A 22,435-nucleotide genomic window follows, 5' to 3' on the forward strand; every position below is an offset into this window, starting at 1 on the left:
GGAAACATTGAAGACTTTTGCTATTTGAAATTGCCATTCTTCTCTCCTTAAGTTGTGCTGTTTTGAAAGTATGTTTACTTGTTTTACACTGTTGAATTATGTAATAGGAAAATACTCCAGCTTTACAAGGCTGATTAGTAAAAAGGCTTAGTGTATGCCACTGTGATCTGGCTAATACCAGTCTGCTACTGCTCCACTCCTTTTTCCTCTTTTTTTTTTTTAACTTGAACAATATGTGTATAGATATTCACAAAAAAATATTTCAAGGTTTTGTGTAACATGTATTTTTCTATATATACTTTTTTTTATTGGCAGTATTTTCAGAATTGTGTTAAAGCGTTCCTTTGTACAGGGGAGCTATATTTTTATGTCATTCGAAGATGTAAGATCTGAAGACGTAGTCAAGAGGAAGGAAAGCCTGTATGTTTTTGATATCTAGTCCAGCTTCTTATGACCTAGGACAAAATGCATTTGTCAGAATTATTTCTTCTACTTCAGGTGGGTGTACACTATGTACGTTTAGCTCAACTTGCATTCTCCTAAGTGCTTTTTTAGATAGTCACAAAATCAGGCAAAGTAGTAAAGTAGCAACTTGTGACATATGAGAAATAATCCAACATGAGCCGAGTGGCTTATGAGCACCTGATGGTTTTATTATCTGTCCAAAAATACTGGCCATTTGTCGACATGAGTTTGTCAGGTGTGACGGGTCATATGAGTTGAATCCGTGTTTCAGTGCCCATTGACCAATCAGGAGGCAAGCTTGACTAAGAAGTGTTTGTGGCGAGACTAGAAGGAGAATGGACTGATTGAGTTGTGGCATGAAAACCATCCACTCAATGATAAAAGTCTATATACGTCTGCTAGTATCACAGATTTTGTGTAATAAAAAATGAAACTAAAAAAAAATCCTGTCAGAACTTATTTTACATTTATTGCAAAATTACAATTTATACAAAGAAGTTGAAAACAAATCAGAAACTGTTTAGTGATAAAATGAAAAATACAATCCTACACATTAGTGTGCTCACCCTCTAAACGGTCTTTTTGCGTAAGAGTCTAACAGTTTGGCACATCTGGACTTTCTGATTTTTTCCATCTTGCAAAAACTTTCCAGATCTGTTAAATTACGAGGGCATCTCCTGTGCACAGCTCTCTTCGGGTCACCCCACAGATTTTCAATTGGATTGAGATCTGGGCCATTCCAGAACATTGATCCTACTTTAATGAAGCCACTGCTTTGTTGATTTTGATGTGTGCTTTGGGTCATTGCCATGCTGAAAGATGAATTCCTTTTCATCTTCAGTTTCCTATCAGAAGCTTCAAGGTTTTGTGTCAAAATAGACTAATACTTGGAGCTTTGAATGATTCCTTCCACCTTATCAGACCATAATACATTTTCCACATGATATACCTTTTTTGCAAAGTTTAGCCAGGTTTGGATGTTTTTCTTTATAAAAAAAAAAAAAAAGGCTTTTGTCTTGCTACCCTGCCCCACAATCCAGACATGTGAAGAATACGACTGATTGGTGTCACATGTAGGAAACAACCAGAGCTTGCCAGCTAATCGTGTAGCTCCTTTAATGTTGTTATAGACCTCTTGGTGATCTCCCTGACCAGTTTTCTCCTTGTCTTCTCATGAATCCTGGACATCCTGACCATGGTAAAGTTACTGTTAAGTTATATTTTCTCCACTTGTTGATGACTGTCTTCTGTGCTCTGTGGGATGTTTAATGTGTTGGATACTTTTTTGTTTGTCTGTCCTGATTGATACCTTTCAAAAATGAGATCCCATTCATGTTTTAAAAGCTCTTTGTGGACTATGGCATTTGGAGTATGTTGCAACCAAGAGAATGTCAGAATAATCCCACAGGAACAGCCCAACTTTATCTGAGCTCAATCAGAGCCACTTTAATTGATGTCAGGTGTATGCTAACTACTATTTACGATGAGATGTATTGTGATTGGTTGATTCTGAACGCAGCCACATACTAATGCAAACAGGTTTTTGTAGGATTTTGCTTTACTTTTTTAACTGTTTCTGATTTATTTTCACCTTCTTTGTATAGATTGCAATTTGGCAATAAAGGTAGAATAAGTTCTGACAGAATTTATCTTGGTTTCATTTTTTATTACACAAAATCGGATTTTTGGCAGGGGTGTGTAGACTTTTTATATCTACTGTATTCTTCAGTGAAATATCATGATCAGGTATGCAAAGAAGAATTATTGAGAAACCTTGCCCAGCAGGTATAAATTCAAGGTAGCATTGCTCGTCTTTTTTTGATACACTCAAAATTACTGCAATACAAATAGAGCCTATCTCTTTTGAGCCCATTCTTCACAGTGTTAAATTGTGCTATTAGTGCAAATAAGTCATTAAGCTTAAGAGCACATCAAATTAGCGAGTGTTGTAACTAATGAAAGGACTACATAGTATACCCTTATTCACTCTAACTACAGCTTTTTCTTCAATTTCTTCAAAATTCTATTCAAGGGGTCGCACACCACATGAAATAAGTGTTTGCTTAATAGCCTGCTTCTCATTGCCATCTTGGTCTCTCTGAAGATACCTCTTGAATCCTGAAACATCTGGCTAGTGACATGCTGATGTTTAATAGCCTGCTTCTCATTGCCATCTTGGTCTCTCTGAAGATACCTCTTGAATCCTGAAACATCTGGCTAGTGACATGCTGATGTATGATGGTCAGCGACAGACTGACTAGCAGAGGATGAACCCAATTAAGTGTTTTTAACTGTGCTGTCACTTGTAGTATTGAGAAAGTATATTGCCTGAAAAAGTTGGGTCAGGCTTCTGTGCTACTTGTTCCTCCTAGTCCCAAGGAGTCACGAATATTCAGGGCCAAATAAATAAATCCATCAAAGCCTCTGTCCTAAAAGGCCACCATGGTTGACCTAGAGCTAATATACTCATGTATAAGTTTTATGATCAGATCTGACATATTAAACCCGCTTCTGATCACCTATTCAGCAGTTTGGTATGCAATTTGGAATATGCATGCATGAACAGCACAAAAGATGGTGACCCCAAGTAAGAAAACCAAATAAGTTTGGTGATATATTTCATTGAAGCTAGCATTGAGACTAAAAAGGAAGAAGACTGCATACTAGTATGGTGATACTGCACAATCACATCTATAAAGGTTAGGGTCAATAGCCGCTTCCTTTCAGCCACTCTGCTCACTGTAGAAGGAAAAATAAATATTGTAGGTGTTTGCTTACTTTCTGTGTGTTGTGTCAAGCTGTTGCTGTTCAGATTCACATTATTGGCCTGCTCTACAATTCACACTGTGCAGTTACATAAGCTGACACAGACATCTTCATCACTATAATTTCTCTTGACATGAACATTCTATGGAAGGTTCTTCATGGTACTACCATTTCTAAAATTACTGTTGAGCCTCATTATGGCATAAATTGCATCCCTCAAGCTACTTCAACATCTCATCTAAAGTCTATGTCACCTGTACCATTATTCAGAGCCATCAATAGCTTACTAGAAAAACACTAAGCAGCATAATGGTACATCAGCACAGTATGATCTTTTGTCTGAGCTGGATTATGTTAATAGTGTTGCTCTCAAAGATGGTGACTCTGCAAATATCTCTCATGTAATTCCAAGTGAAGGTCACTGTGTCCACAGCAAGTTTTTTATTTTTTTAAAGAATAAACATAAATAGAACGTTGTTTATCCATCAACTACAAGTCAAGTCGGGAGCATGCACTGGTACAGTGGGTTGCCGCACCCATTACACGATGAAACAACTCGGGATCCCAGTTGGCAACCCCCCAGGCAAACACGCGGTCCAGTCCCATCCTCTGAAAATTACCATCTATTTGCCGCAACCAGGTGTTACGTGGGCGACCCCTTGGCCTTGTACAGCCACTTGGGTCCCCAACAATGAAGATCTTACAAGCTGGATCACCCTCATGGAAACGTGCCACATAGCCGTAGTGCCGTAACTGACGCTCCCTCACAATGCAGGTAATGCATTCGGGACTCCATGAGCAACATTTAATTTGGCACAAAGTCAAACCAAGGGTACCCAAGGATTTTCTGGAGAGACACAGTACCAAAAGTGTCTAGTCTTCACCTCAAGACACTGGACAGAGTCCATGACTCGCAACCATATAGCAAGACGGGAAGCACCAGGACTCTAAAGGCTTGGACCTTCGTCCTTTTGCATAGATATTGGGAGCACCACACACCCCTTTTCAGCGACCTCATGACCCCCCAAGCTCTCCCAATCCATCTGCTGACTTCATAGGAAGAGTCACCAGAGACATGAATGTTTCTGCCAAGGTAAGTAAACCTCTTGACAAGGTCAACTACCACCTCAACAAAAAGAAAACAAAATCACATATCTTGGAAGTTTACTTAGTCAGCTGGGAAACTGCATTAACAATAGGCTTCAGGTGTGTGGTGAAGGGGAAGTGTGTCTATTGGTACAAAATATTCAACAAGATCTACATTCTGATTCTAAAACTGGATCTCCTGCAGCTAGCTTGAGTTTGTTGGTTTGACTATGTGAAGAAGATTGAAGTCACTAACAAACTCACCTGGTATCCATTGAATCTGTAGCAGTTTTCAGAGGTGTTGTCCATGTGGACAAGTCTGCCCACATATACCAAGCACTGAGTTGCACAATTGGCATTTGCACAGGCCTCCAACCTCCACTTGGTTCAGAAAGACCTCTCAGCTGCCCAGTACATACAGTACCAGAGAGCAGATAATTAGGGATACTATGTAATCTAGCATGAGATAGGAATGCAGCCAAGAGATTACAGGTATGCATGGCCATTGTAAGTCTTTGCAACACGCCACAGATAACCTATGTGGCTTAACTGATTTAAAATCCAAAGGTGCAATTATTTGGCCATTTTTCAGACATGTCTTTTCATGTTTAGACTCTATAAGAGAATAGATCAACAGAAGAGACATGAATGGACGGTAAAAAGAATGGATTGTTAAACAACCTTTATTTTTAAAGCCTTTCGCTGTAGTGGACACAGTTCTAAAGTGCTTTACAAGTACAAACTTAGCCTGTAATTGCAGTCATTTTTTCCTTACCATAGGAGCACACCAGTTCAGATGACTTCATCAGAGTCACCCAGTGTGTCAGAAGCAGAAGCTAAACAATCAGACTTGTGGTTTTTTGGACAGAAGGCTTAAACTACAGCAAAATTTGAAGCAAACCCCAAGTGTGTTTACTCTTTATAACACTGAAGGGATTCTAATAAGATAAATGCATATCTCAAACTTTTGCTATTGGACTGACTTTATGGGAGGAATAGACTGAAATGAAAGTAGCATTGTCTTGTGTGCCAAAATGTATTCTGTGAACACAGAAAGCAAAATGGCAAATGAAACCCAAATCTACAACCTTAACTTGGAAAACTTTGGGACAGTGTGGAAACTTCAAATAAAAGCAGAAAGCAGAGACTTCTAAGTTCACTTTGACTTCTAATCCATCACAAACAGTATAAAGACAAGATGTTTAATGTTCAGTCTGTTCAAACTCATTTTTTCATAAATATTGTGAAGACTAGGGGGCACCAGGGAGTCCCAAACACGAACACACAAACACAGTCCCAGGTTCAAATGAATGGGGGGTTTATTACAAATACCTTGTACAATCCAATTAACCCATTATTGTCTCTTCTTTCTCCTCCTCTCACTCTCTCTATCACACTGCTCTTTTCCAGTTGAGTGTTGCCTGCCTTCCTCCCAGCTCCAACTCTCTGACTCCCTGGTGGAGGCTGGATGACTCACTTTTATGTCAGAGCCGGGGCATAGCCCAATGGAAGCACTTCTGGGTCAGACGGAAGTCTTCTGAAGCAAGGAGTCCCTCTCCCTGCAGCACCTTCTTGTGGCACCCAAGGACCCCAACAAGGTTGTCCCTCAGGACTACAGCTCCCATAAATCCCTGCAGTTGTTCTTACTGGGTCCACACCAGCAGAGCACTGCCATCTATCATACTGCGGGAGGAACTGCCCTGAAAGCACCATTTCCACCACCTTATCCATTAAGTTATCCCTTTGTAAGGGATGTTGCTTCAGTTTGATCCCGCCTGGGTTATGTCTCCTTCCATCCTGTCCTTCCATTACAGTGTCCCAGCCAAGAAAGCATCCAGCACAGTACTCACAATATACATCCATTCTTGCCATTGAAGGTCTGAAACACATTTCCAAAAAAGTTGGGCTTGAGCAATTTAGGGCCAATAATGAGTTTAAAAAAAAGAAAATAGTGATGTGAGTAGAAACAGATGATGTTCAACAGGTGATTGCATTGGTATAAAAGTAGCAACCAGGAAAGACCAGGGGCAAAGATGGGCTGAAGATCACCAATTTTCCAACACGTGAGAAAATCATTCAAACATTTAAAAACAATGTTTCTCAAAGACATATTAGAAAGGATTTAGGCACTTCACCATCATATAATTAAAAGATTCAAGTATTTTGGTCCATAAATGGCAAGGGTGCAAGCCTATGATGTCCGATTCCTTAGATAACACTGCATTAAGAACCGCCATTCATTAAAGTGGTAAAACCACATGGGCTCAAGTGTACTTTGGAAAACCTTTATCAATTGACTCAATATTTAGTTACATCCACAGATGTCTCAGTTACAGCTAATAACTGTACTGTTTGTAAAAGAAGCTACTGTATGTTTTCACAGTGCCCGGAAGCGCCATGGACTTCTCTGGACCTTGGAGGCATCTGAAATGGACCATCACAGTGGGGAAATGTGCATTGTGGTCATGTGAATCAATATTTCAGATGTTATTTGGAAAAAATGCACATTGTGTCCTCCAGACCAAAGAAGAACAGGACCATCCAGACTGTTATCAGTTATAAGTTCAGAAGCCAGTGTCTGTGGTGGAATGGGGCTATGTCAGCACCCTGGGCAATGGTAACTTACACTTATGTGAAGGCACCATTAACACTGAAATGTACATACAGATTTTGAAGAAATATATGCTGCCTTCAAAATAATATCTTATCCATGGACGCCCATGCATATTTCAGCAAGACACCGCAAAGCCACATTCTGCACTTGTTACAAAGACATGGTTACATAGGAAATATGACTGTATACGGTGTGTGTGATTGACTGGCCTGTCTGCAGTCCTGACACATCCCCAACTGAGAATGTGTTTTGCATTTTGAAACAACAAATGCAACAACAAAGATGTTGGATATCTTAAGGCGTGTTATCAAGAAGAATAAGTCAAAATTATACCTGAAACACTCAATAAATTGGTATCTTCAATACTTAAACATTTGTTAAGTGTTGTGAGAAGCAAAGAGAACGCTACAAAGTGGTAAATTCTTTACTGTCCGAATTTTTTTTTAAATATATTGCAAGTATCACAATTAAAATGTGTTTATTAAAACAAAAAAAAAATCATTAGGTGTAACATCACTTATTGGACTTCATTTACTGATCCCTGCTTTCTGTTTTTATTTGCATTTTCCATACCACCCCACCCTTTTCTGAGCTGGGTTGGTAAAAATGACATGCTAAAAGGAATAAATTGATGAACTATAAACTGCTATGCATTAAGAAAAGAAACAGATGTCAAAGTATTTACCACAAACGTGAGTTGGGATTGCAAATGTTTTGGTTTCCTTTGAAATTCAATGCCACCTACTAATTTAGCACAGGTTTATTAAGGTACAGTACCTATAGAAAATAATCTTACCTTTTGTTACATTAAACCCTGGAAATAAAAATAAATGTAACTACTTCTATCTATATTGACACATTTTATTGCTTAACATCAAAGTGAAAATAACATTTTTTAAAAATCCTGAACGATACACTAAAATTTAATTAGTGAAATACCTGGTTTGGAAAAGTGACCAACACCATAGGGTAACCATTAACAGCTGGCTCTGACTTGTCTAGTCACCTTCCAGGTCACATCTCGGGCTAACTGACATCTGTCTGGCCATTTGGCAACCAACTTCAGAATAAATCTGGCTGTTCCTTGCTAGTAGTGCATGAACACCCAAAGAATTCACCATGGTAGGAAAGGTGATTTCAAAAAGGCTTCGGGATAATGTTATGGAAAGGCACAAGTTACTGGAAAATACAAAAAGATCCCCAGAGCTTTAAGTACTATCTCCCTAAGCACCATTCAGAACATTATTAAGAAGTGAAAGGCATATGTCACCACCAACACCTTGACTAGATCAGGCTGTCCCTCCAAGCTAGTGAGAATATTGATCAGGGAAGCTACCAAGAGGCCAATGACAACTTTGAAGGACTAACAAGTGTTTCATTGATGAGATTGGTCAGTCTCTGCATGTGACAACAACCTCACAGCCTTTACACAAAGCTGGGCTGTATGACAGTGTGACAAGAGAGAATTATTTTCTGAAAAAGTACCATATTGAATCTTCTACAATCTTTGCAAAAAATACTTGGAAGTTTCTGATGCCCTGTGGTAAAAGGTGTCACACACATGCAATTGGGAGGCAACTAGAGGGTCTGAATAATAGTAGTACCACACCAGACCAGAGGATGGCGAGTTGCACTAACTCTGTCTCTCAATCCTCTGCGGACCATCCACAGGAAATCCCACTAGGTTCTGGTGCCATTGATGACATCACGCCCGGTACCAGGCCCATTAAAGACATCACTTCCGGCCCTGAAGACGCCACTTCCAGGTCCGGGACCATTGAGGATGTTACTTCCGGTTCCAGCTCCTCAAAATTACCCATTTTGCAGTCAGGGATATTATATGGTTGGCTGCCCCAAACCTTTGAGGTTTCCTGTGTCTTATTGTGACAAAGGTTTTATAGCCAGAAGAGACCAAGATTGAACTTTTTAGATTGAACTCCAAGCACTATGTTTGATGAACCACCCAAAACACACCATACCTACTGTGAAGCATGGTGGTTGCAATATTATTTTGTGGGGATGTTTCTCTTCAGCTGGTACTGGATGATTGGCTAGGATTGATGACAAGTTGGATTCTACCAATTACACCCATTTTCTTGAAGAAAGCCTGTGGCCCTCTTCCAGACAGCTGAAGATGGGCAGGTGGTTTACTGTCCAGCATGACAATGACCCTAAACATTCTAACAAAAAAGCAATGTGATGGCTTAGGGCAGAAATATAAATGGCATTTATTGGCCAAGTCAGAAAGCTCTGATGTAAGTCTGACAGAAAATCCATGGATACACATGACGAGAGGATTCTGTCACTGCTAACCATTAAATCTGGTTGAACTCAAATAATTCTGAAAGGAAGAATGAAGAAATATTCCACAAACTATAGTCAGGTGAAAAAGTAAGTACACCCCATGGAAATTGTTAACTTTCTCAACATATTTGAACAGGCAAACAGTAAATCTTCATGCAAGCAGTAACTACAGATTAAGGTGATAGACCTGAATATAAAATATTCAAAAATATCAATAGATACATTGTATAAAATATTCAAAAATATCAAAAGATGTAATGTTCTACCGGGGAGAAAGTAAGTGCACCCGTGGCTTCAGAAGGCAGTCTTGCTCCCTTTAGCAGCAATGACTTCTTGTATGTGTTTTGCATAACTCTGACATCAACTCAATGAAATTTTTGACCACTCATCCAGGCAAAATTCCCTCATTTGAATGATATTTATGGGCTTCTTGTATGTACTGTATGTTTCACACAACATTTAAATTCAAATCAAGATTCAAATCAGGGCTTTGACTAAGTCAATACACATCACTCCATTTCTTGTGTGCTTCAGATCATTATCATGCTGAAAGGTCCTTTTCTGGTTCAATTACAACTTTTCAGACAGGTGGAATCACATTTTCCTAAAGCACACTTTGATGTGTGGAAGAATTCATAGCTGATTCAAATACTGCAAGCTGACCAGGCCCTGAGCAAGCAAAGCAACCCCAAACCATAATGTCTCCACCAGTATGATTAACAGATGATATGAGGTTCTTCTCCAGTAATGCCATTGTCGGTTTACGTCAAACATGTTCACTGTTACTGTGGCAGTCTTTGTCTCATCTGTACAGCGCACATTGTTTCAGTAGGCCTAGTCTTTGCATAAATGTTCAATGACAAACTGTAGTCTTGCACTAATGTTCTCTTTGGAGAGCAAAAGGTGTTTTCCTGGCACACCTTGAATGGAGGCCAAATTTGTATACTGTAATCTCTTTCTGATTGTAGATGCATGCACTTTGATATTAGCTTTTGCAAGAGTTAACCTGCTGATGCCACCATAAAATCTGGAGGTTCTTGGTGGCTTATTTTAATATCAAAAGGTCAGCTCTTGGGCTGAATTTGTTGGGCCTGCCACTCCTGGACAAATTAGCAGTCATTGGAAATCTATGCCATTTGTAGATGATTTCCCTTGCAGTGGAATGATTGAATTGAAATAATTGGTTTATCTTTGTAAATTCCTTGCCAGACTCATAAACATCCGCATCCTTCTTTCTGAGCAGCTTAGAGAGCTCCTTTGATGTTGGCATGATGACATCAATAGCAAAGAGAGCACCAGACTGTAGATATCTGCAGTTTATATAAGACAGGGTCCTCCTGCATACTCCCTAAAGAGGTTCTAATCATTGGCACCTAAGCTGGAACACCTGATTCTAATTTTATGCATTTAAAGCAGTGATAAATGTAAGAGTGCACCTACTTTTGTGATGTGACAAATCTGAATTTTTATTAATTTAGACCATGAGAATAAATACACCATGCTGATTTTATGTGTTGTGTGTTCAAGTATATCACATTTATCTGTAAGCACGGTTTGCATGAAGATCTGATGTTTGCTTATTCAAACTAGCCATTCTACCTGACTAAGACGGGTTGAAATCTAAGTACTTAACGTAGACCTCATTGTTAATGTTTGCAGTACAATATGCCATGCATATGTCTCTTGAATATGCGGTTTGGAATGGGATTCGTAAAAGTATTGCTAATGTTTATGGTGCACCATCTATTTGAAGGACAAATACAATGCATATTATTACTACAAATATTTGTGATGCACCGTCTTTTGCAATGACAGAGACATAGCAACCAGATGGACAATCAGACAGACACATTGAGACTTACCCTTTTATTAAGATGGAAAAGTCAACAACGTCCATGTAATTACTTTTTTACATTACTGTAGGTGCACAATGCTGGTAGAGACTTGTCCAAACAAACGGATGGCTGTCATCAAAGCAAAAGGTGGCACTGCAAAGTATCAGTGGACTATTAACGTTTTTCGTGTTGTATTGATTTTTCAGAACTGTTGCCTGAATGTTGTAAAGCAAAATATGCAGATAAAGTAGGAAAAGTATATTTCAACGTGGTGTGACGTCAGGCTGTAAGACAAAAGAAGCGACTACTGTATTTCAAATGGGTATGTGGAATTTCTGTAGGCGATGATTTCGGTAACAGCTCAATTGTTCGTCAAAACTCTCATGCATTTAGAGATGCCTTTCTTCGAAAAACTACGGTAAGAAAAAAAATCCCCTGAATTCTGGAAAGACAGCAGCATTGGAGAACTGCAGCCGTGCGTCATTTTCTCCCACGGGACTGAACTTCGCTACTTATTTACAGCTACATGTTCACTTGTATCCAGCTACTTATTGACATGACTTAAGCAAACCAATAACTTATTATACGTTATCAGACGAATATTCTGCAATTTGCGTCATTAAAACTGATCCTTCAGCATCTCCGAGGGATAAACACTCCTGTGATTTCCTGGGTGAAGCTGGGAACGGCTAGTTATCTCGTACTCATTACCTGGGGACTCGGAAAGAACTGCAAACGGAAGTTGACATTTAGAATCAATCCACAACAAAGAACTCCCCCCAACTTCCCTTACCCCACCCTGGCCGCGCTGCCCCACGTAGGTTGTATTTGTAAATGCTTTATGCATTCCATGAATATGTAACTTAGATATTGATATATTTTTGTACACGGAATAAGGACAACAATAAGGAAATAATCAGTACAAAGTAAAGATGAAAACCCTTAACAAAGCAATAGTCTTATTTATTATTTTTGTATTTGTCGAGATCGCAAACGTATTAATACTATGTGATAAAATAAATCAATGCGTTCAAAAGCTTTCAATGATGGTATCCTCCTGGAGAGCTTCATCTTATGTATATGAAACGTAAAATCATATAGCAGCATTCAAGGGTATCTGTACCAATTCTTTTCTTCATGTCTAGGAAAAGATCTAACCAAAAACAGCAGAGAATTGCACAATACATACATACATACATACATACATACATACATACATACATACATACATACATACATACATAAATGTTCAATACATTCTGTAGCCGCTTACAGAACATACAAGCATCACCTACATCAAGGTACAGTACTTACATTGTGTTTTATTAATCATGTAGTATATGTACAATATATATTTTAAACAGCAATTCTCTGATATTGTTATTGATAAAAAAATAATAAAACGTCGATATTAAATGAGAGTTTTTCCTTTGTCGAGCTGACCACAGAAATGTCAGTGGAGAGTTAGTTTTATTGATTAATAAGTGCCTTAGAAAATTACATTTACATCTCTTATCAATATGTTAAGTCGGCCACGGAGAAGGAAAAAATACGGACTCAGCGAAGAAAAAAAAGTCTATGTCGAGAATAAAGTCGACATGCCAACTTTATTCTCGACATTTCCACTTTATTCTCGACTCTTATGTCAAGGTTAAAGTCGACATGTTGACTTTATTCTGGTAGTGTATTTTGTCATTAAAGTAACACAACCGCCAAGCCACAGTGCCCCCTCGTCAATGTTTAATACATGCTTTAATGCATTTCATCATGAAAATGATATCAAGTATTTATCTTGGCATTCTAAATGTTCAGAGAGCAGGGGTATCATAAAGTGAATGTATTCTGTGTGGCGATTGCTCTTAGTGTAAGAGGAAATCAGTTTAACACGTAGTGATTATCAACTGGGTCAGGGAACACTTAATACAAAGCATTTAATGTGCTACATTAGTTATGACGGGGTTTGAGAAAAGCTAGTAAGTTTAACATTGATTTTGAAATGAAGTTTACAAAATGGGAAAGTTAAACTAGAGATAGAAAAAACAAGGGTTTAAAGTGGAAATGTTGACTTTAATCTCGATATAAACAGCAAGAATAAAGTGTCCGTATTTTTTTCTTCTGCGTGACCCTACGCTTCCATAAAATTTAAATGTGTACTTACCTCTTTTATTCAGTTCTCCTTAATTAATTGTGCGCTATGCCCATCTGTAATTTATACCTCACTAACATTCAGAACTGTCCTGATCACACACATACATGATGATACTGACCATCCAGGCAATATCTTTTGGGAAATACTGCAATTATCATTGCAAAGAACACAAAACCTTTGGGGAAAATGCAGTATTTTTGAGTGGTGAGAATGCGTTACTGTGAAATGCTTTGTGAACATCAAGAAATAAAACCAACAGGGTGCTGGCGGAATTTGGGCTACTGTTGGCTGAAAAAGAAAAAGAAGAAGAAGAAGGGGTGGGGGGGAGACGTGTCCAGAGGCAGGAGGAGAGGAGGAAAGTAAAGAGAGTGGAACTGAGGGTAGGAACTTTGAATGTTGGCAGTATGACTGGTAAGGGGAGAAAGTTAGCAGATATGATGGAGAGTAGGAAGGTTGATATATTGTGCGTGCAAGAGACTAAATGGAAGGGGAGTAAGGCCAGGTAGAATGGAGGTGGATTCAATTTGTTCTATCATGGTGTGGCTGGGAGGAAAAATGGGGTAGGAGTTATTCTGAAGAAACAGTATGTCAAGAGTGTTTTGAAAGTGAAAAGAGTGTCAGGCAGAGTAATGATTACGAAGCTGGAAATTGGAGGTGTGATGGTGAATGTTGTTAGTGCATATGCACCACAAGTTGGGTGTGCAATGGGTGAGAAAGAAGATTTTTGGAGTGAGTTGGATGAAGTGATGAACAGTGTACCCAAGGGACAGAAAGTGGTGATTGGAGCGGATTTCAATGGACATGTTGGTGAAGGGAACAGAGGAGACGAGGAGGTGATGGGTAGGTATGGTGTCAAGGAGAGAAATGAAGAAAGTCAGAGGATAGTGGATTTTGCCAAAAGGATGGACATGGCTTTGGTGAATAGGTATTTTAAGAAGAGGGAGGAACATTGGGTTACATACAAGAGTGGAGGAAGATGCACACAGGTAGATTATATCCTTTGCAGAAGAGTCAATCTGTAGGAGATTAAAGACTGCAAAGTGGTGGCAGGGGAAAGTGTAGTCAAGCAGCATAGGATGGTGGTCTGTAGGATGACGTTGGAGAACAAGAAGAGAAAGAGAGGGAGGGCAGGGCCAAGAATCAAATGGTGGAAGTTGAAAAAGGAAGACTGCAAGGTTGAGTTTAGGGAAAAGGTGAGACAGGCACTGGGTGGCAGTGAAAACTCCACTTTACATGCATCTATCACTCCTACTGCACACCTCACCACTGTCACACTTCCCTCGTACATATCCTGTACAATTCTTATGTACTTCTCTGCCACTCCCAACTTCCTCATACAATACCACAGCTCCTCTCAAGGCCCCATGTCATATGCTTTCTCCAGATACACAAAGACACAGTGAAGAGTTACCAGACAGCTGGGAAACTACAGCAGATGTAGTAAGTGTGACAGCAAGAAGGTGCTTGGCGTGACATCTGGAAAGAGGAAGGAGGAAAAGGAAACCTGTTGGTGCAATGAGGAAATACAACAGAGTATACAGAGGAAGAGGATGGCAAAGAAGAAGTGGGATAGTCAGGGAGATGCAGAAAGTAGACGAGAGTACAAGGAGATAAGGCGCAAGGTGAAGAGAGATGTGGCGAAGGCTAAAGAAAAGGCGTATGATGAGTTGTATGGAGGCTGGACACTAAGGAGGGAGAAAAGGACATGTACCGATTGGCTAGACAGGGGGACGGAGCTGAGAAAGATGTGCAGCAGGTTAGGGTGATTAAAGATAAAGATGGAAACATACAAGCAAGGAGAGTGTGTTAAGCAGATGGAAAGAGTACTCTGACAGGCTGATGAATGAAGAGAATGAGAGAGAAGATGTTGGATGATGTGGAGATAGTGAATCAGGATATAGTGAATCAGCAAGGAGGAAGTAAGGACAGCTATGAAGAGGATGAAGAATGGAAAAGCCGTTGGTCGAGATGACATAAGTGTGGAAGCATGGAGGTGTTTAGGAGAGATGGCAGTAGAGTTTTTAACCAGATTGTTTAGTAGAATCTTGAAAAGTGAAAAGATGCCTGAGGAGTGGAGAAGAAGTGTACTGGTACCGATATTTAAGAATAAAGGGGATGTGCAGGACTGCAGTAACTACAGGGGAATAAAACTGATGAGCCACAACATGAAGTTATGGGAAAGAGTAGTGGAAGCTAGATTAAGAAGGGAGGTGAAGATTAGATAGATAGATAGATAGATAGATAGATAGATAGATAGATAGATAGATAGATAGATAGATAGATAAAATGCTAAAATGCTAAAGGTTGTTTCTGTTTATCACATGATTATTTATGAACCATTGGGACTATAACCTTGATCTCGGTCTAAATCCAAACTTTACAACAGGATATGTGCTGCTGATGCAAAAAATATAATATGGCCAAGGTAAAAAATAGAGCAGCTACATCAGTTGCTGAGTGTGAAGCAAGTTGCAGAAGCTGATCATATGATAATAAGAAGTCGATACTGGTTTTAATGGAAAGCATATGACATGATACACTCTGTGGTATCAAAAAAGGTGGGTAGCACAACCTCCGCAAAGTTATAGTGACATTTAGGTGAAGAGAATTTGACGTGGCAGAAAGAAAAAGAATAGCAGAGACATCTGTTAAGTGTAAAGAAAATGTCACAAGCTGATTTCATTATAGATAGATACTTTATTAATCCCAAGGGGAAATTCACAATTAGTAAAATTAGTAAAAATTAAAATTAGTGAGCAGCAGTATGGTTTCATGCCAAGAAAGAGCACTACAGATGTTATATTTGCTCTGAGGGTGTTGATGGAGAAGTTTAGAGAAGGCCAGAAGGAATTGCATTGTGTCTTTGTGGACCTGGAGAAAGCTTATGACAGGGGGCCTCAAGAGGAGTTGTAGTATTGTATGAGGAAGTCGGGAGTGGCAGAGAAGTATGTAAGAATTATACAGGATATGTACGAGGGAAGTGTGACCATGGTGAGGTCTGTGGTAGGAGTGAAGGATGCATTCAAGGTGGTGGTGGAATTACTTCAGGGTGGTGGTGGGGTTACTTCAGGGATCAGCTCTGAGCCCTTTCTTATTTGCAATGGTGTTGGACAGGTTAAGACATGAGATTAGACAGAAGTCCCCATGGACTATGATGTTTGCTGATGACATTGTGATCTGTAGCGATAGTAGGGAGCAGGTTGAGGAGACCCTGGAGAGGTGGAGATATGCTCTAGAGGGGAGAGGAATGAAGGTCAATAGGAACAAGACAGAATACATAAATGAGAGGGAGGTCAGTAGAATGGTGAGGATACAGGGAGTAGAGTTGGCGAAGGTGGATGAGTTTAAATACTTGGGATCAACGGTTGTGGAAGAGAAGTGAAAAAGAGAATGCAGGCAGGGTGGAATGGGTGGAGAGGAGTGTCAGGAGTGATTTGTGACAGACGGATATCAGCAAGAGAGAAAGGGAAGGTCTACAGGATGCTAGTGAGACCAGCTATATTATATGGGTTGGAGATGGTGGCACTGACCAGAAGGAAGAAGACAGAGGTGGAGGTAGCAAAGTTAAAGATGTTAAGATTTGCATTGGGTGTGACAAGGATGGACAGGATTAGAAATGAATACATTAGAGGGTCAGCTCAAGTTGGACGGTTGGGAGACAAATTCAAAGAGGTGAGATTGTGCTGGTTTGGACATGTGCAGAGGAGAGATGCTGAGTATATTGGGAGAAGGATGCTAAGGATAGAGCTGCCAGGGAAAAGGAAAAGAGGAAGGCCTAAGAAAAGGTTTATGGATGTGGTGAGAGAGTACATGCAGGTGATGGGTGTAACAGAACAAGATGCAGAGGACAGAAAGATATGGAAGAAGATGATCCTCTGTGGCAACCCCAAACAGGAGCAGCCGAAAGAAGAAGAAGAAAAAGAATTAGCATAAGTGACCCTAAATTGGAGAGTAAACAAGGAATGTAATAATTTATTTCATGAGGTAGAAGTACATATTAAATAGGAATAGGTGTGTTAAATAACAGAAACATCAAAGTTTGTGCTTCAATGTAAATGTTCATATATTCATGATTGTAATAGAAAATTGTCATTTTAACCTTCTGATAGTGGCCCAGAATGCTAGATCCCAAATAAAGGATCATAAATAAAAAATAACATAATATTCTTAATCACTGGCCTTGAAATAGTCCAAAAGTGATATCAGAAGTGCGTATGTTTTAAATTTGTAATTTTTAATCTTTTGGGAATGGCGCTTGGTTGGCTAGGGTCACTGGCAAGGAACCAAATTTCAAAAATGTTATCATATTTGTGATCGGCAACCACGAAATAGTGCAAAAGAACACTTCACTTTATATTACAAATCCCTATTTTTTCAGTTTTATTTAAAGAGGTAACTTATCCTATTAAGGGCGAACCTCTTGGGTTGGTTGATGTGACAACACAACTTCAAATCTTTGTGGTAATTTCTGCTGGAGTCACCTTTTGGTTTACTCTTTGTCATAACGGTTTGATTTTATGTTCATAATATGATCCAAAAATGGCCAAAAAATGAGGGGTTTTCGAGACTAGAGGGTACAAAAATAGACATCAAGTCTAGTTGAATGGTATATTATATGTTGGTGATATCTTGTACTATTAAGTCAGAAGGTGCGCTGAAAAAAAGTAAATAATAATATATAAAAATAAATAAAAGCAACTAACTATCGCAATCTAACTGCGTCCGTGACAGACTGCAAGTCCTAAATAGGACGAGAAAGTCCTCGCGGACTCATCCGCGAATATATATTCTTGGTTCTTATACGCCACCTTCTGGTAGGTGAGGTGCGGTGCGGTGCGGTGCGGACGATGTTGTCCTGGTAGCTGAGTAAGATCCAGCATTAGTAGAAGGAGGGATCCACACGTGGCGTTGATCTACTAAGTTTGTAACAAGCAAAGAGAGACAAAAATGGTAAAATCAGGAAAGCTACGTTCGGGGACGGCTCAGAAGCTGAAACGCTGGAAGAAAGGGCACAGCAGCGATTCCAATCCTGAATCCCGACGCCACAGAGAGGCAGCTAAAAGTCGGTTCTTCAGTCCCGCAGGTTAGTCGTGGTGTTACCATAAGGAAAGATCGATGCTCAGCGGCCTTGCATTACCGCGGAAGTACAGTAGCTGCCTTTGACGCAGTTGGATGTATATTAAAATGATATAGTGGTTATCGAGCAATGCCAGGGATATAGATAGCCGATCTCTCCTTTGATTTTTCTTGACATGTCAGTCATATCATTATTACTGTTATAAATTTCATAAACAGTACTACAGTATTATGTATGGTTAATATCTTTGCATGAAAGACCCCATTTTTCCTGATCGTCACTAAAATGCTGTTTTTTTAAAGTGCGTCTGTACAGTTAAAATGTGTTATTTGACATGTGCTTTTAGAGACTACGATTTTATTAATAAACTTGAGAGAACCACGTGCTTTTGGAGATTTAAAGGCGCAGGTGTGATGATGTCATTAGTCAGGGTCGGAGTGGAACAGCAACAGGCGCTTGTGTTGTGTTCGTCTCATTACTAATTATTTTTATCTCATCGCCATGATCATGCAAATTGAACAATCCTTCTCGTCTAAAAAACAAAAATATAATTTTGATGAGCTAACGTTAAAGTGGCCTAGAAGAATGCTTGACAAATCTTAACAGTGTGTTATAGAAATTAAACTTGGGTAACTGGGCAGAGCTAAAATTTATTTATATAGCACATTTTCATACAAATGGTGTAGCTCAAAGTGCTTTACATGATGAAGAAAGAGAAAAAAAAGAAAAATTAAATAAAATAAAATTAGGGAACACTAATTAACAAGGTCCAGTGGCCAGGGAAGACAGGAAAGGACCGATTCACATCATTATCTCAATTGCTCAGTTTGGGCAATGGTTCAGTTTCAGTTTGTTCAAAAACCGCCTTTAAAGCTTTTCATTTGCTATTGGGTTTTTCAATAAAGGCTCGCCCCCCTCATGAATATGTGGCAAATCGTCTTAAAGTAGTCATGATTTTTTGCAACATGATGTTATTTCATCCACTAGATAACAACAGAATACTGTCCTGAATGTTAATCGGGCTTAAACATGTAATGCAAATCATTACACGACACCCCGAGTCTGACTTTGGAATAACCATACTGACGCAGAATTCTGAGTCCAAGTCATGCTCTGGGTTAATACCAAGGACGTCAACTTTATGGCCACAGGTCAGCACTGAACAAATGGGAGGAACGTACCATGGAGGGGGAGCCCATTAATTGAAGGGCACTACACACCCATAAACTGGGAGGTGTCCTCATGCGGAAAACATGCAGCATATCACATTTTAGAAAAACGTACTGAACTCCTCTGCGGCCATGTGAATGAGAGGCATCAGTAGAATTGACTTTACCGGTGTGGTGTAGCACACATATGTTACACAGCTACAGAAACTAAACACAGATGTGTGGATGAGGCCTGAGGAAGCAGTATGAATATATCACAAATGTTAAATGGGATCTAAGAAAAAAATGAAAAAGAAAAATCAAAACTCAAAAAAAAAAAGCACAACCTAAGCCTTAATCTTTATCTCTGACAAACTATACAAATTTAGAAACCAATTAAAAATTTCACAGTGTTAAGTGCCACGCATATTATATATCTATTTATTTTTCATCAAAGCTAATTAAATATTCAAAAAACATAGTCTTTTAATTTTCTCATAAAAATGTAAATTACTTTATTTCAGGGTGCATAATGATGCAATAGGCTGAATGGAAAAAAAAGCCTTTTTCATGTGAAAAGAAAAAGTGTGCCCGCCTGGTGGTCCATAATGTGTTACATTTGACTACATGCACCTAAGCTTGCTTCTATTCAGCTCTGTTGTATATAAATTTCACTTAAATAGAGCCTATCCAGCAATGTGAAGTTGGCTTAAATGTCTCAACAAGCCCCACACTATGTCTTGATCGAAAGAAAATTCTAGAAAACCTGAGAAATAAAGTTACTGAAATATATTACAAACCGAATTCCAAAAAAGTTGGGACACTATACAAATCGTGAATAAAAACTGAATGCAATGATGTGGAGGTGCCAACTTCTAATATTTTATTCAGAATAGAACATAAATCACGGAACAAAAGTTTAAACTGAGAAAATGTATCATTTTAAGGGAAAAATATGTTGATTCAGAATTTCAACAAATCCCAAAAAAGTTGGGACAAGGCCATTTTCACCACTGTGTGGCATCTCCCCTTCTTCTTACAACACTCAACAGACGTCTGGGGACCGAGGAGACCAGTTTCTCAAGTTTAGAAATAGGAATGCTCTCCCATTCTTGTCTAATACAGGCCTCTAACTGTTCAATCGTCTTGGGCCTTCTTTGTCGCACCTTCCTCTTTATGATGCGCCAAATGTTCTCTATAGGTGAAAGATCTGGACTGCAGACTGGCCATTTCAGTACCGGATCCTTCTCCTACGCAGCCATGATGTTGTGATTGATGCAGAATGTGGTCTGGCATTATCTTGTTGAAAAATGCAGGGTCTTCCCTGAAAGAGATGACGTCTGGATGGGAGCATATGTTGTTCTAGAACCTGAATATATTTTTCTGCATTGATGGTGCCTTTCCAGACATGCAAGCTGCCCATGCCACACACACTCATGCAACCCCATACCATCAGAGATGCAGGCTTCTGAACTGAGCGTTGATAACAACTTGGGTTGTCCTCTTTGGTCCGGATGACATGGCGTCCCAGATTTCCAAAAAGAACTTTGAATCGTGACTCGTCTGACCACAGAACAGTCTTCCATTTTGCCACACTCCATTTTAAATGATCCCTGGCCCAGTGACAACGCCTGAGCTTGTGGATCTTGCTTAGAAATGGCTTCTTCTTTGCACTGTAGAGTTTCAGCTGGCAACAGCGGATGGCACGGTGGATTGTGTTCACTGACAATGGTTTCTGGAAGTATTCCTGAGCCCATTCTGTGATTTCCTTTACAGTAGCATTCCTGTTTGTGGTGCAGTGTCGTTTAAGGGCCTGGAGATCACGGGCATCCAGTATGGTTTTACGGCCTTGACCCTTACGCACAGAGATTGTTCCAGATTCTCTGAATCTTCGGATGATGTTATGCACAGTTGATGATGATAGATGCAAAGTCTTTGCAATTTTTCGCTGGGTAACACCTTTCTGATATTGCTCCACTATCTTTCTGCACAACATTGTGGGAATTGGTGATCCTCTACCCATCTTGGCTTCTGAGAGACACTGCCACTCTGAGAAGCTCTTTTTATACCCAATCATGTTGCCAATTGACCTAATTAGTGTTAATTGGTCTTCCAGCTCTTCGTTATGCTCAAATTTACTTTTTCCAGCCTCTTATTGCTACTTGTCCCAACTTTTTGGGATTTGTTGACACCGTGAAATTTTGAATCAACATATTTTTCCTTTAAAATGATACATTTACTCGGATTAAACGTTTGATCTGTCATCTACGTTCTATTACAAATAAAATATTGACATTTGCCATCTCCACATCATTGCATTCAGTTTTTATTCACAATTTGTTTAGTGTCCCAACTTTTTTGGAATCCGGTTTGTAGTTGGGAAAGAGTTATGAACAAATCTCTAAATCCCTGGGACTTCAACAAACCATTGGGATAGCCACCATGTCCAAATGGAGAAAAATTGAAATTGTGGTAAATCAGTCCAGGAGTGTCCAACCTAGCAAACTTACTCCAAGCGTGCATAGAAAGTTCTTCTTGGGAAATTGCAGACAAACTAAGACAAACATCTAATGAACTGCAGGGCTCTCTCAGCTCAGCATTCATGAGTCCAGTTTTAGAAAGACACTGGGCAAAAATGGTATACGGGGGGTTCTCGGGTTACGACACAGTTCTGTTCCTACAACAGTGATGTAACCCAAATTTTGCTGTAAGTCAAAACACACCCTAGCCTAAGTTCACTTACCTATCCTAACACATTTGCAAAATCACAATCTAGAGCATAAAAACACAACTAAGCCACAGAAAAAGGACATAAATATACTGTACTGTACACTGTATTGTAGTAACGGGAAAAAAAATGAGTGTACAAAAAAAAAATTCCTTACCTTTATTCCTTCTGATCTCTTTACAATGTCTAATTTCACTTCCATCGTCATGGCTTTCCTCTTCTTCGAAGCATAACCATCTGAAGACTCTGAGTTTTGTTTAGGA

The 22,435-nt window shown here is 39.4% G+C and overlaps 1 protein-coding gene across 1 annotated transcript in view; it reads left to right on the top strand.

The window, feature by feature from the left end:
• Positions 1-18,043: 18,043 nt before the first annotated feature.
• Positions 18,044-22,435, top strand: part of rrp12 (ribosomal RNA processing 12 homolog) — a 50,419-nt gene continuing 46,027 nt past the window's right edge. Inside the window, exon 1 of the mRNA XM_039774412.1 lies at positions 18,044-18,302. Within this exon, the coding sequence (XP_039630346.1) occupies positions 18,167-18,302 (136 nt within the window). The 5' untranslated portion in view covers positions 18,044-18,166. The remainder of the gene's footprint in view (positions 18,303-22,435) is intronic.

This window comes from Polypterus senegalus, chromosome 1, assembly GCF_016835505.1.
Source record: "Polypterus senegalus isolate Bchr_013 chromosome 1, ASM1683550v1, whole genome shotgun sequence".
Classification (NCBI taxonomy): Eukaryota; Metazoa; Chordata; class Cladistia; order Polypteriformes; family Polypteridae; genus Polypterus; species Polypterus senegalus.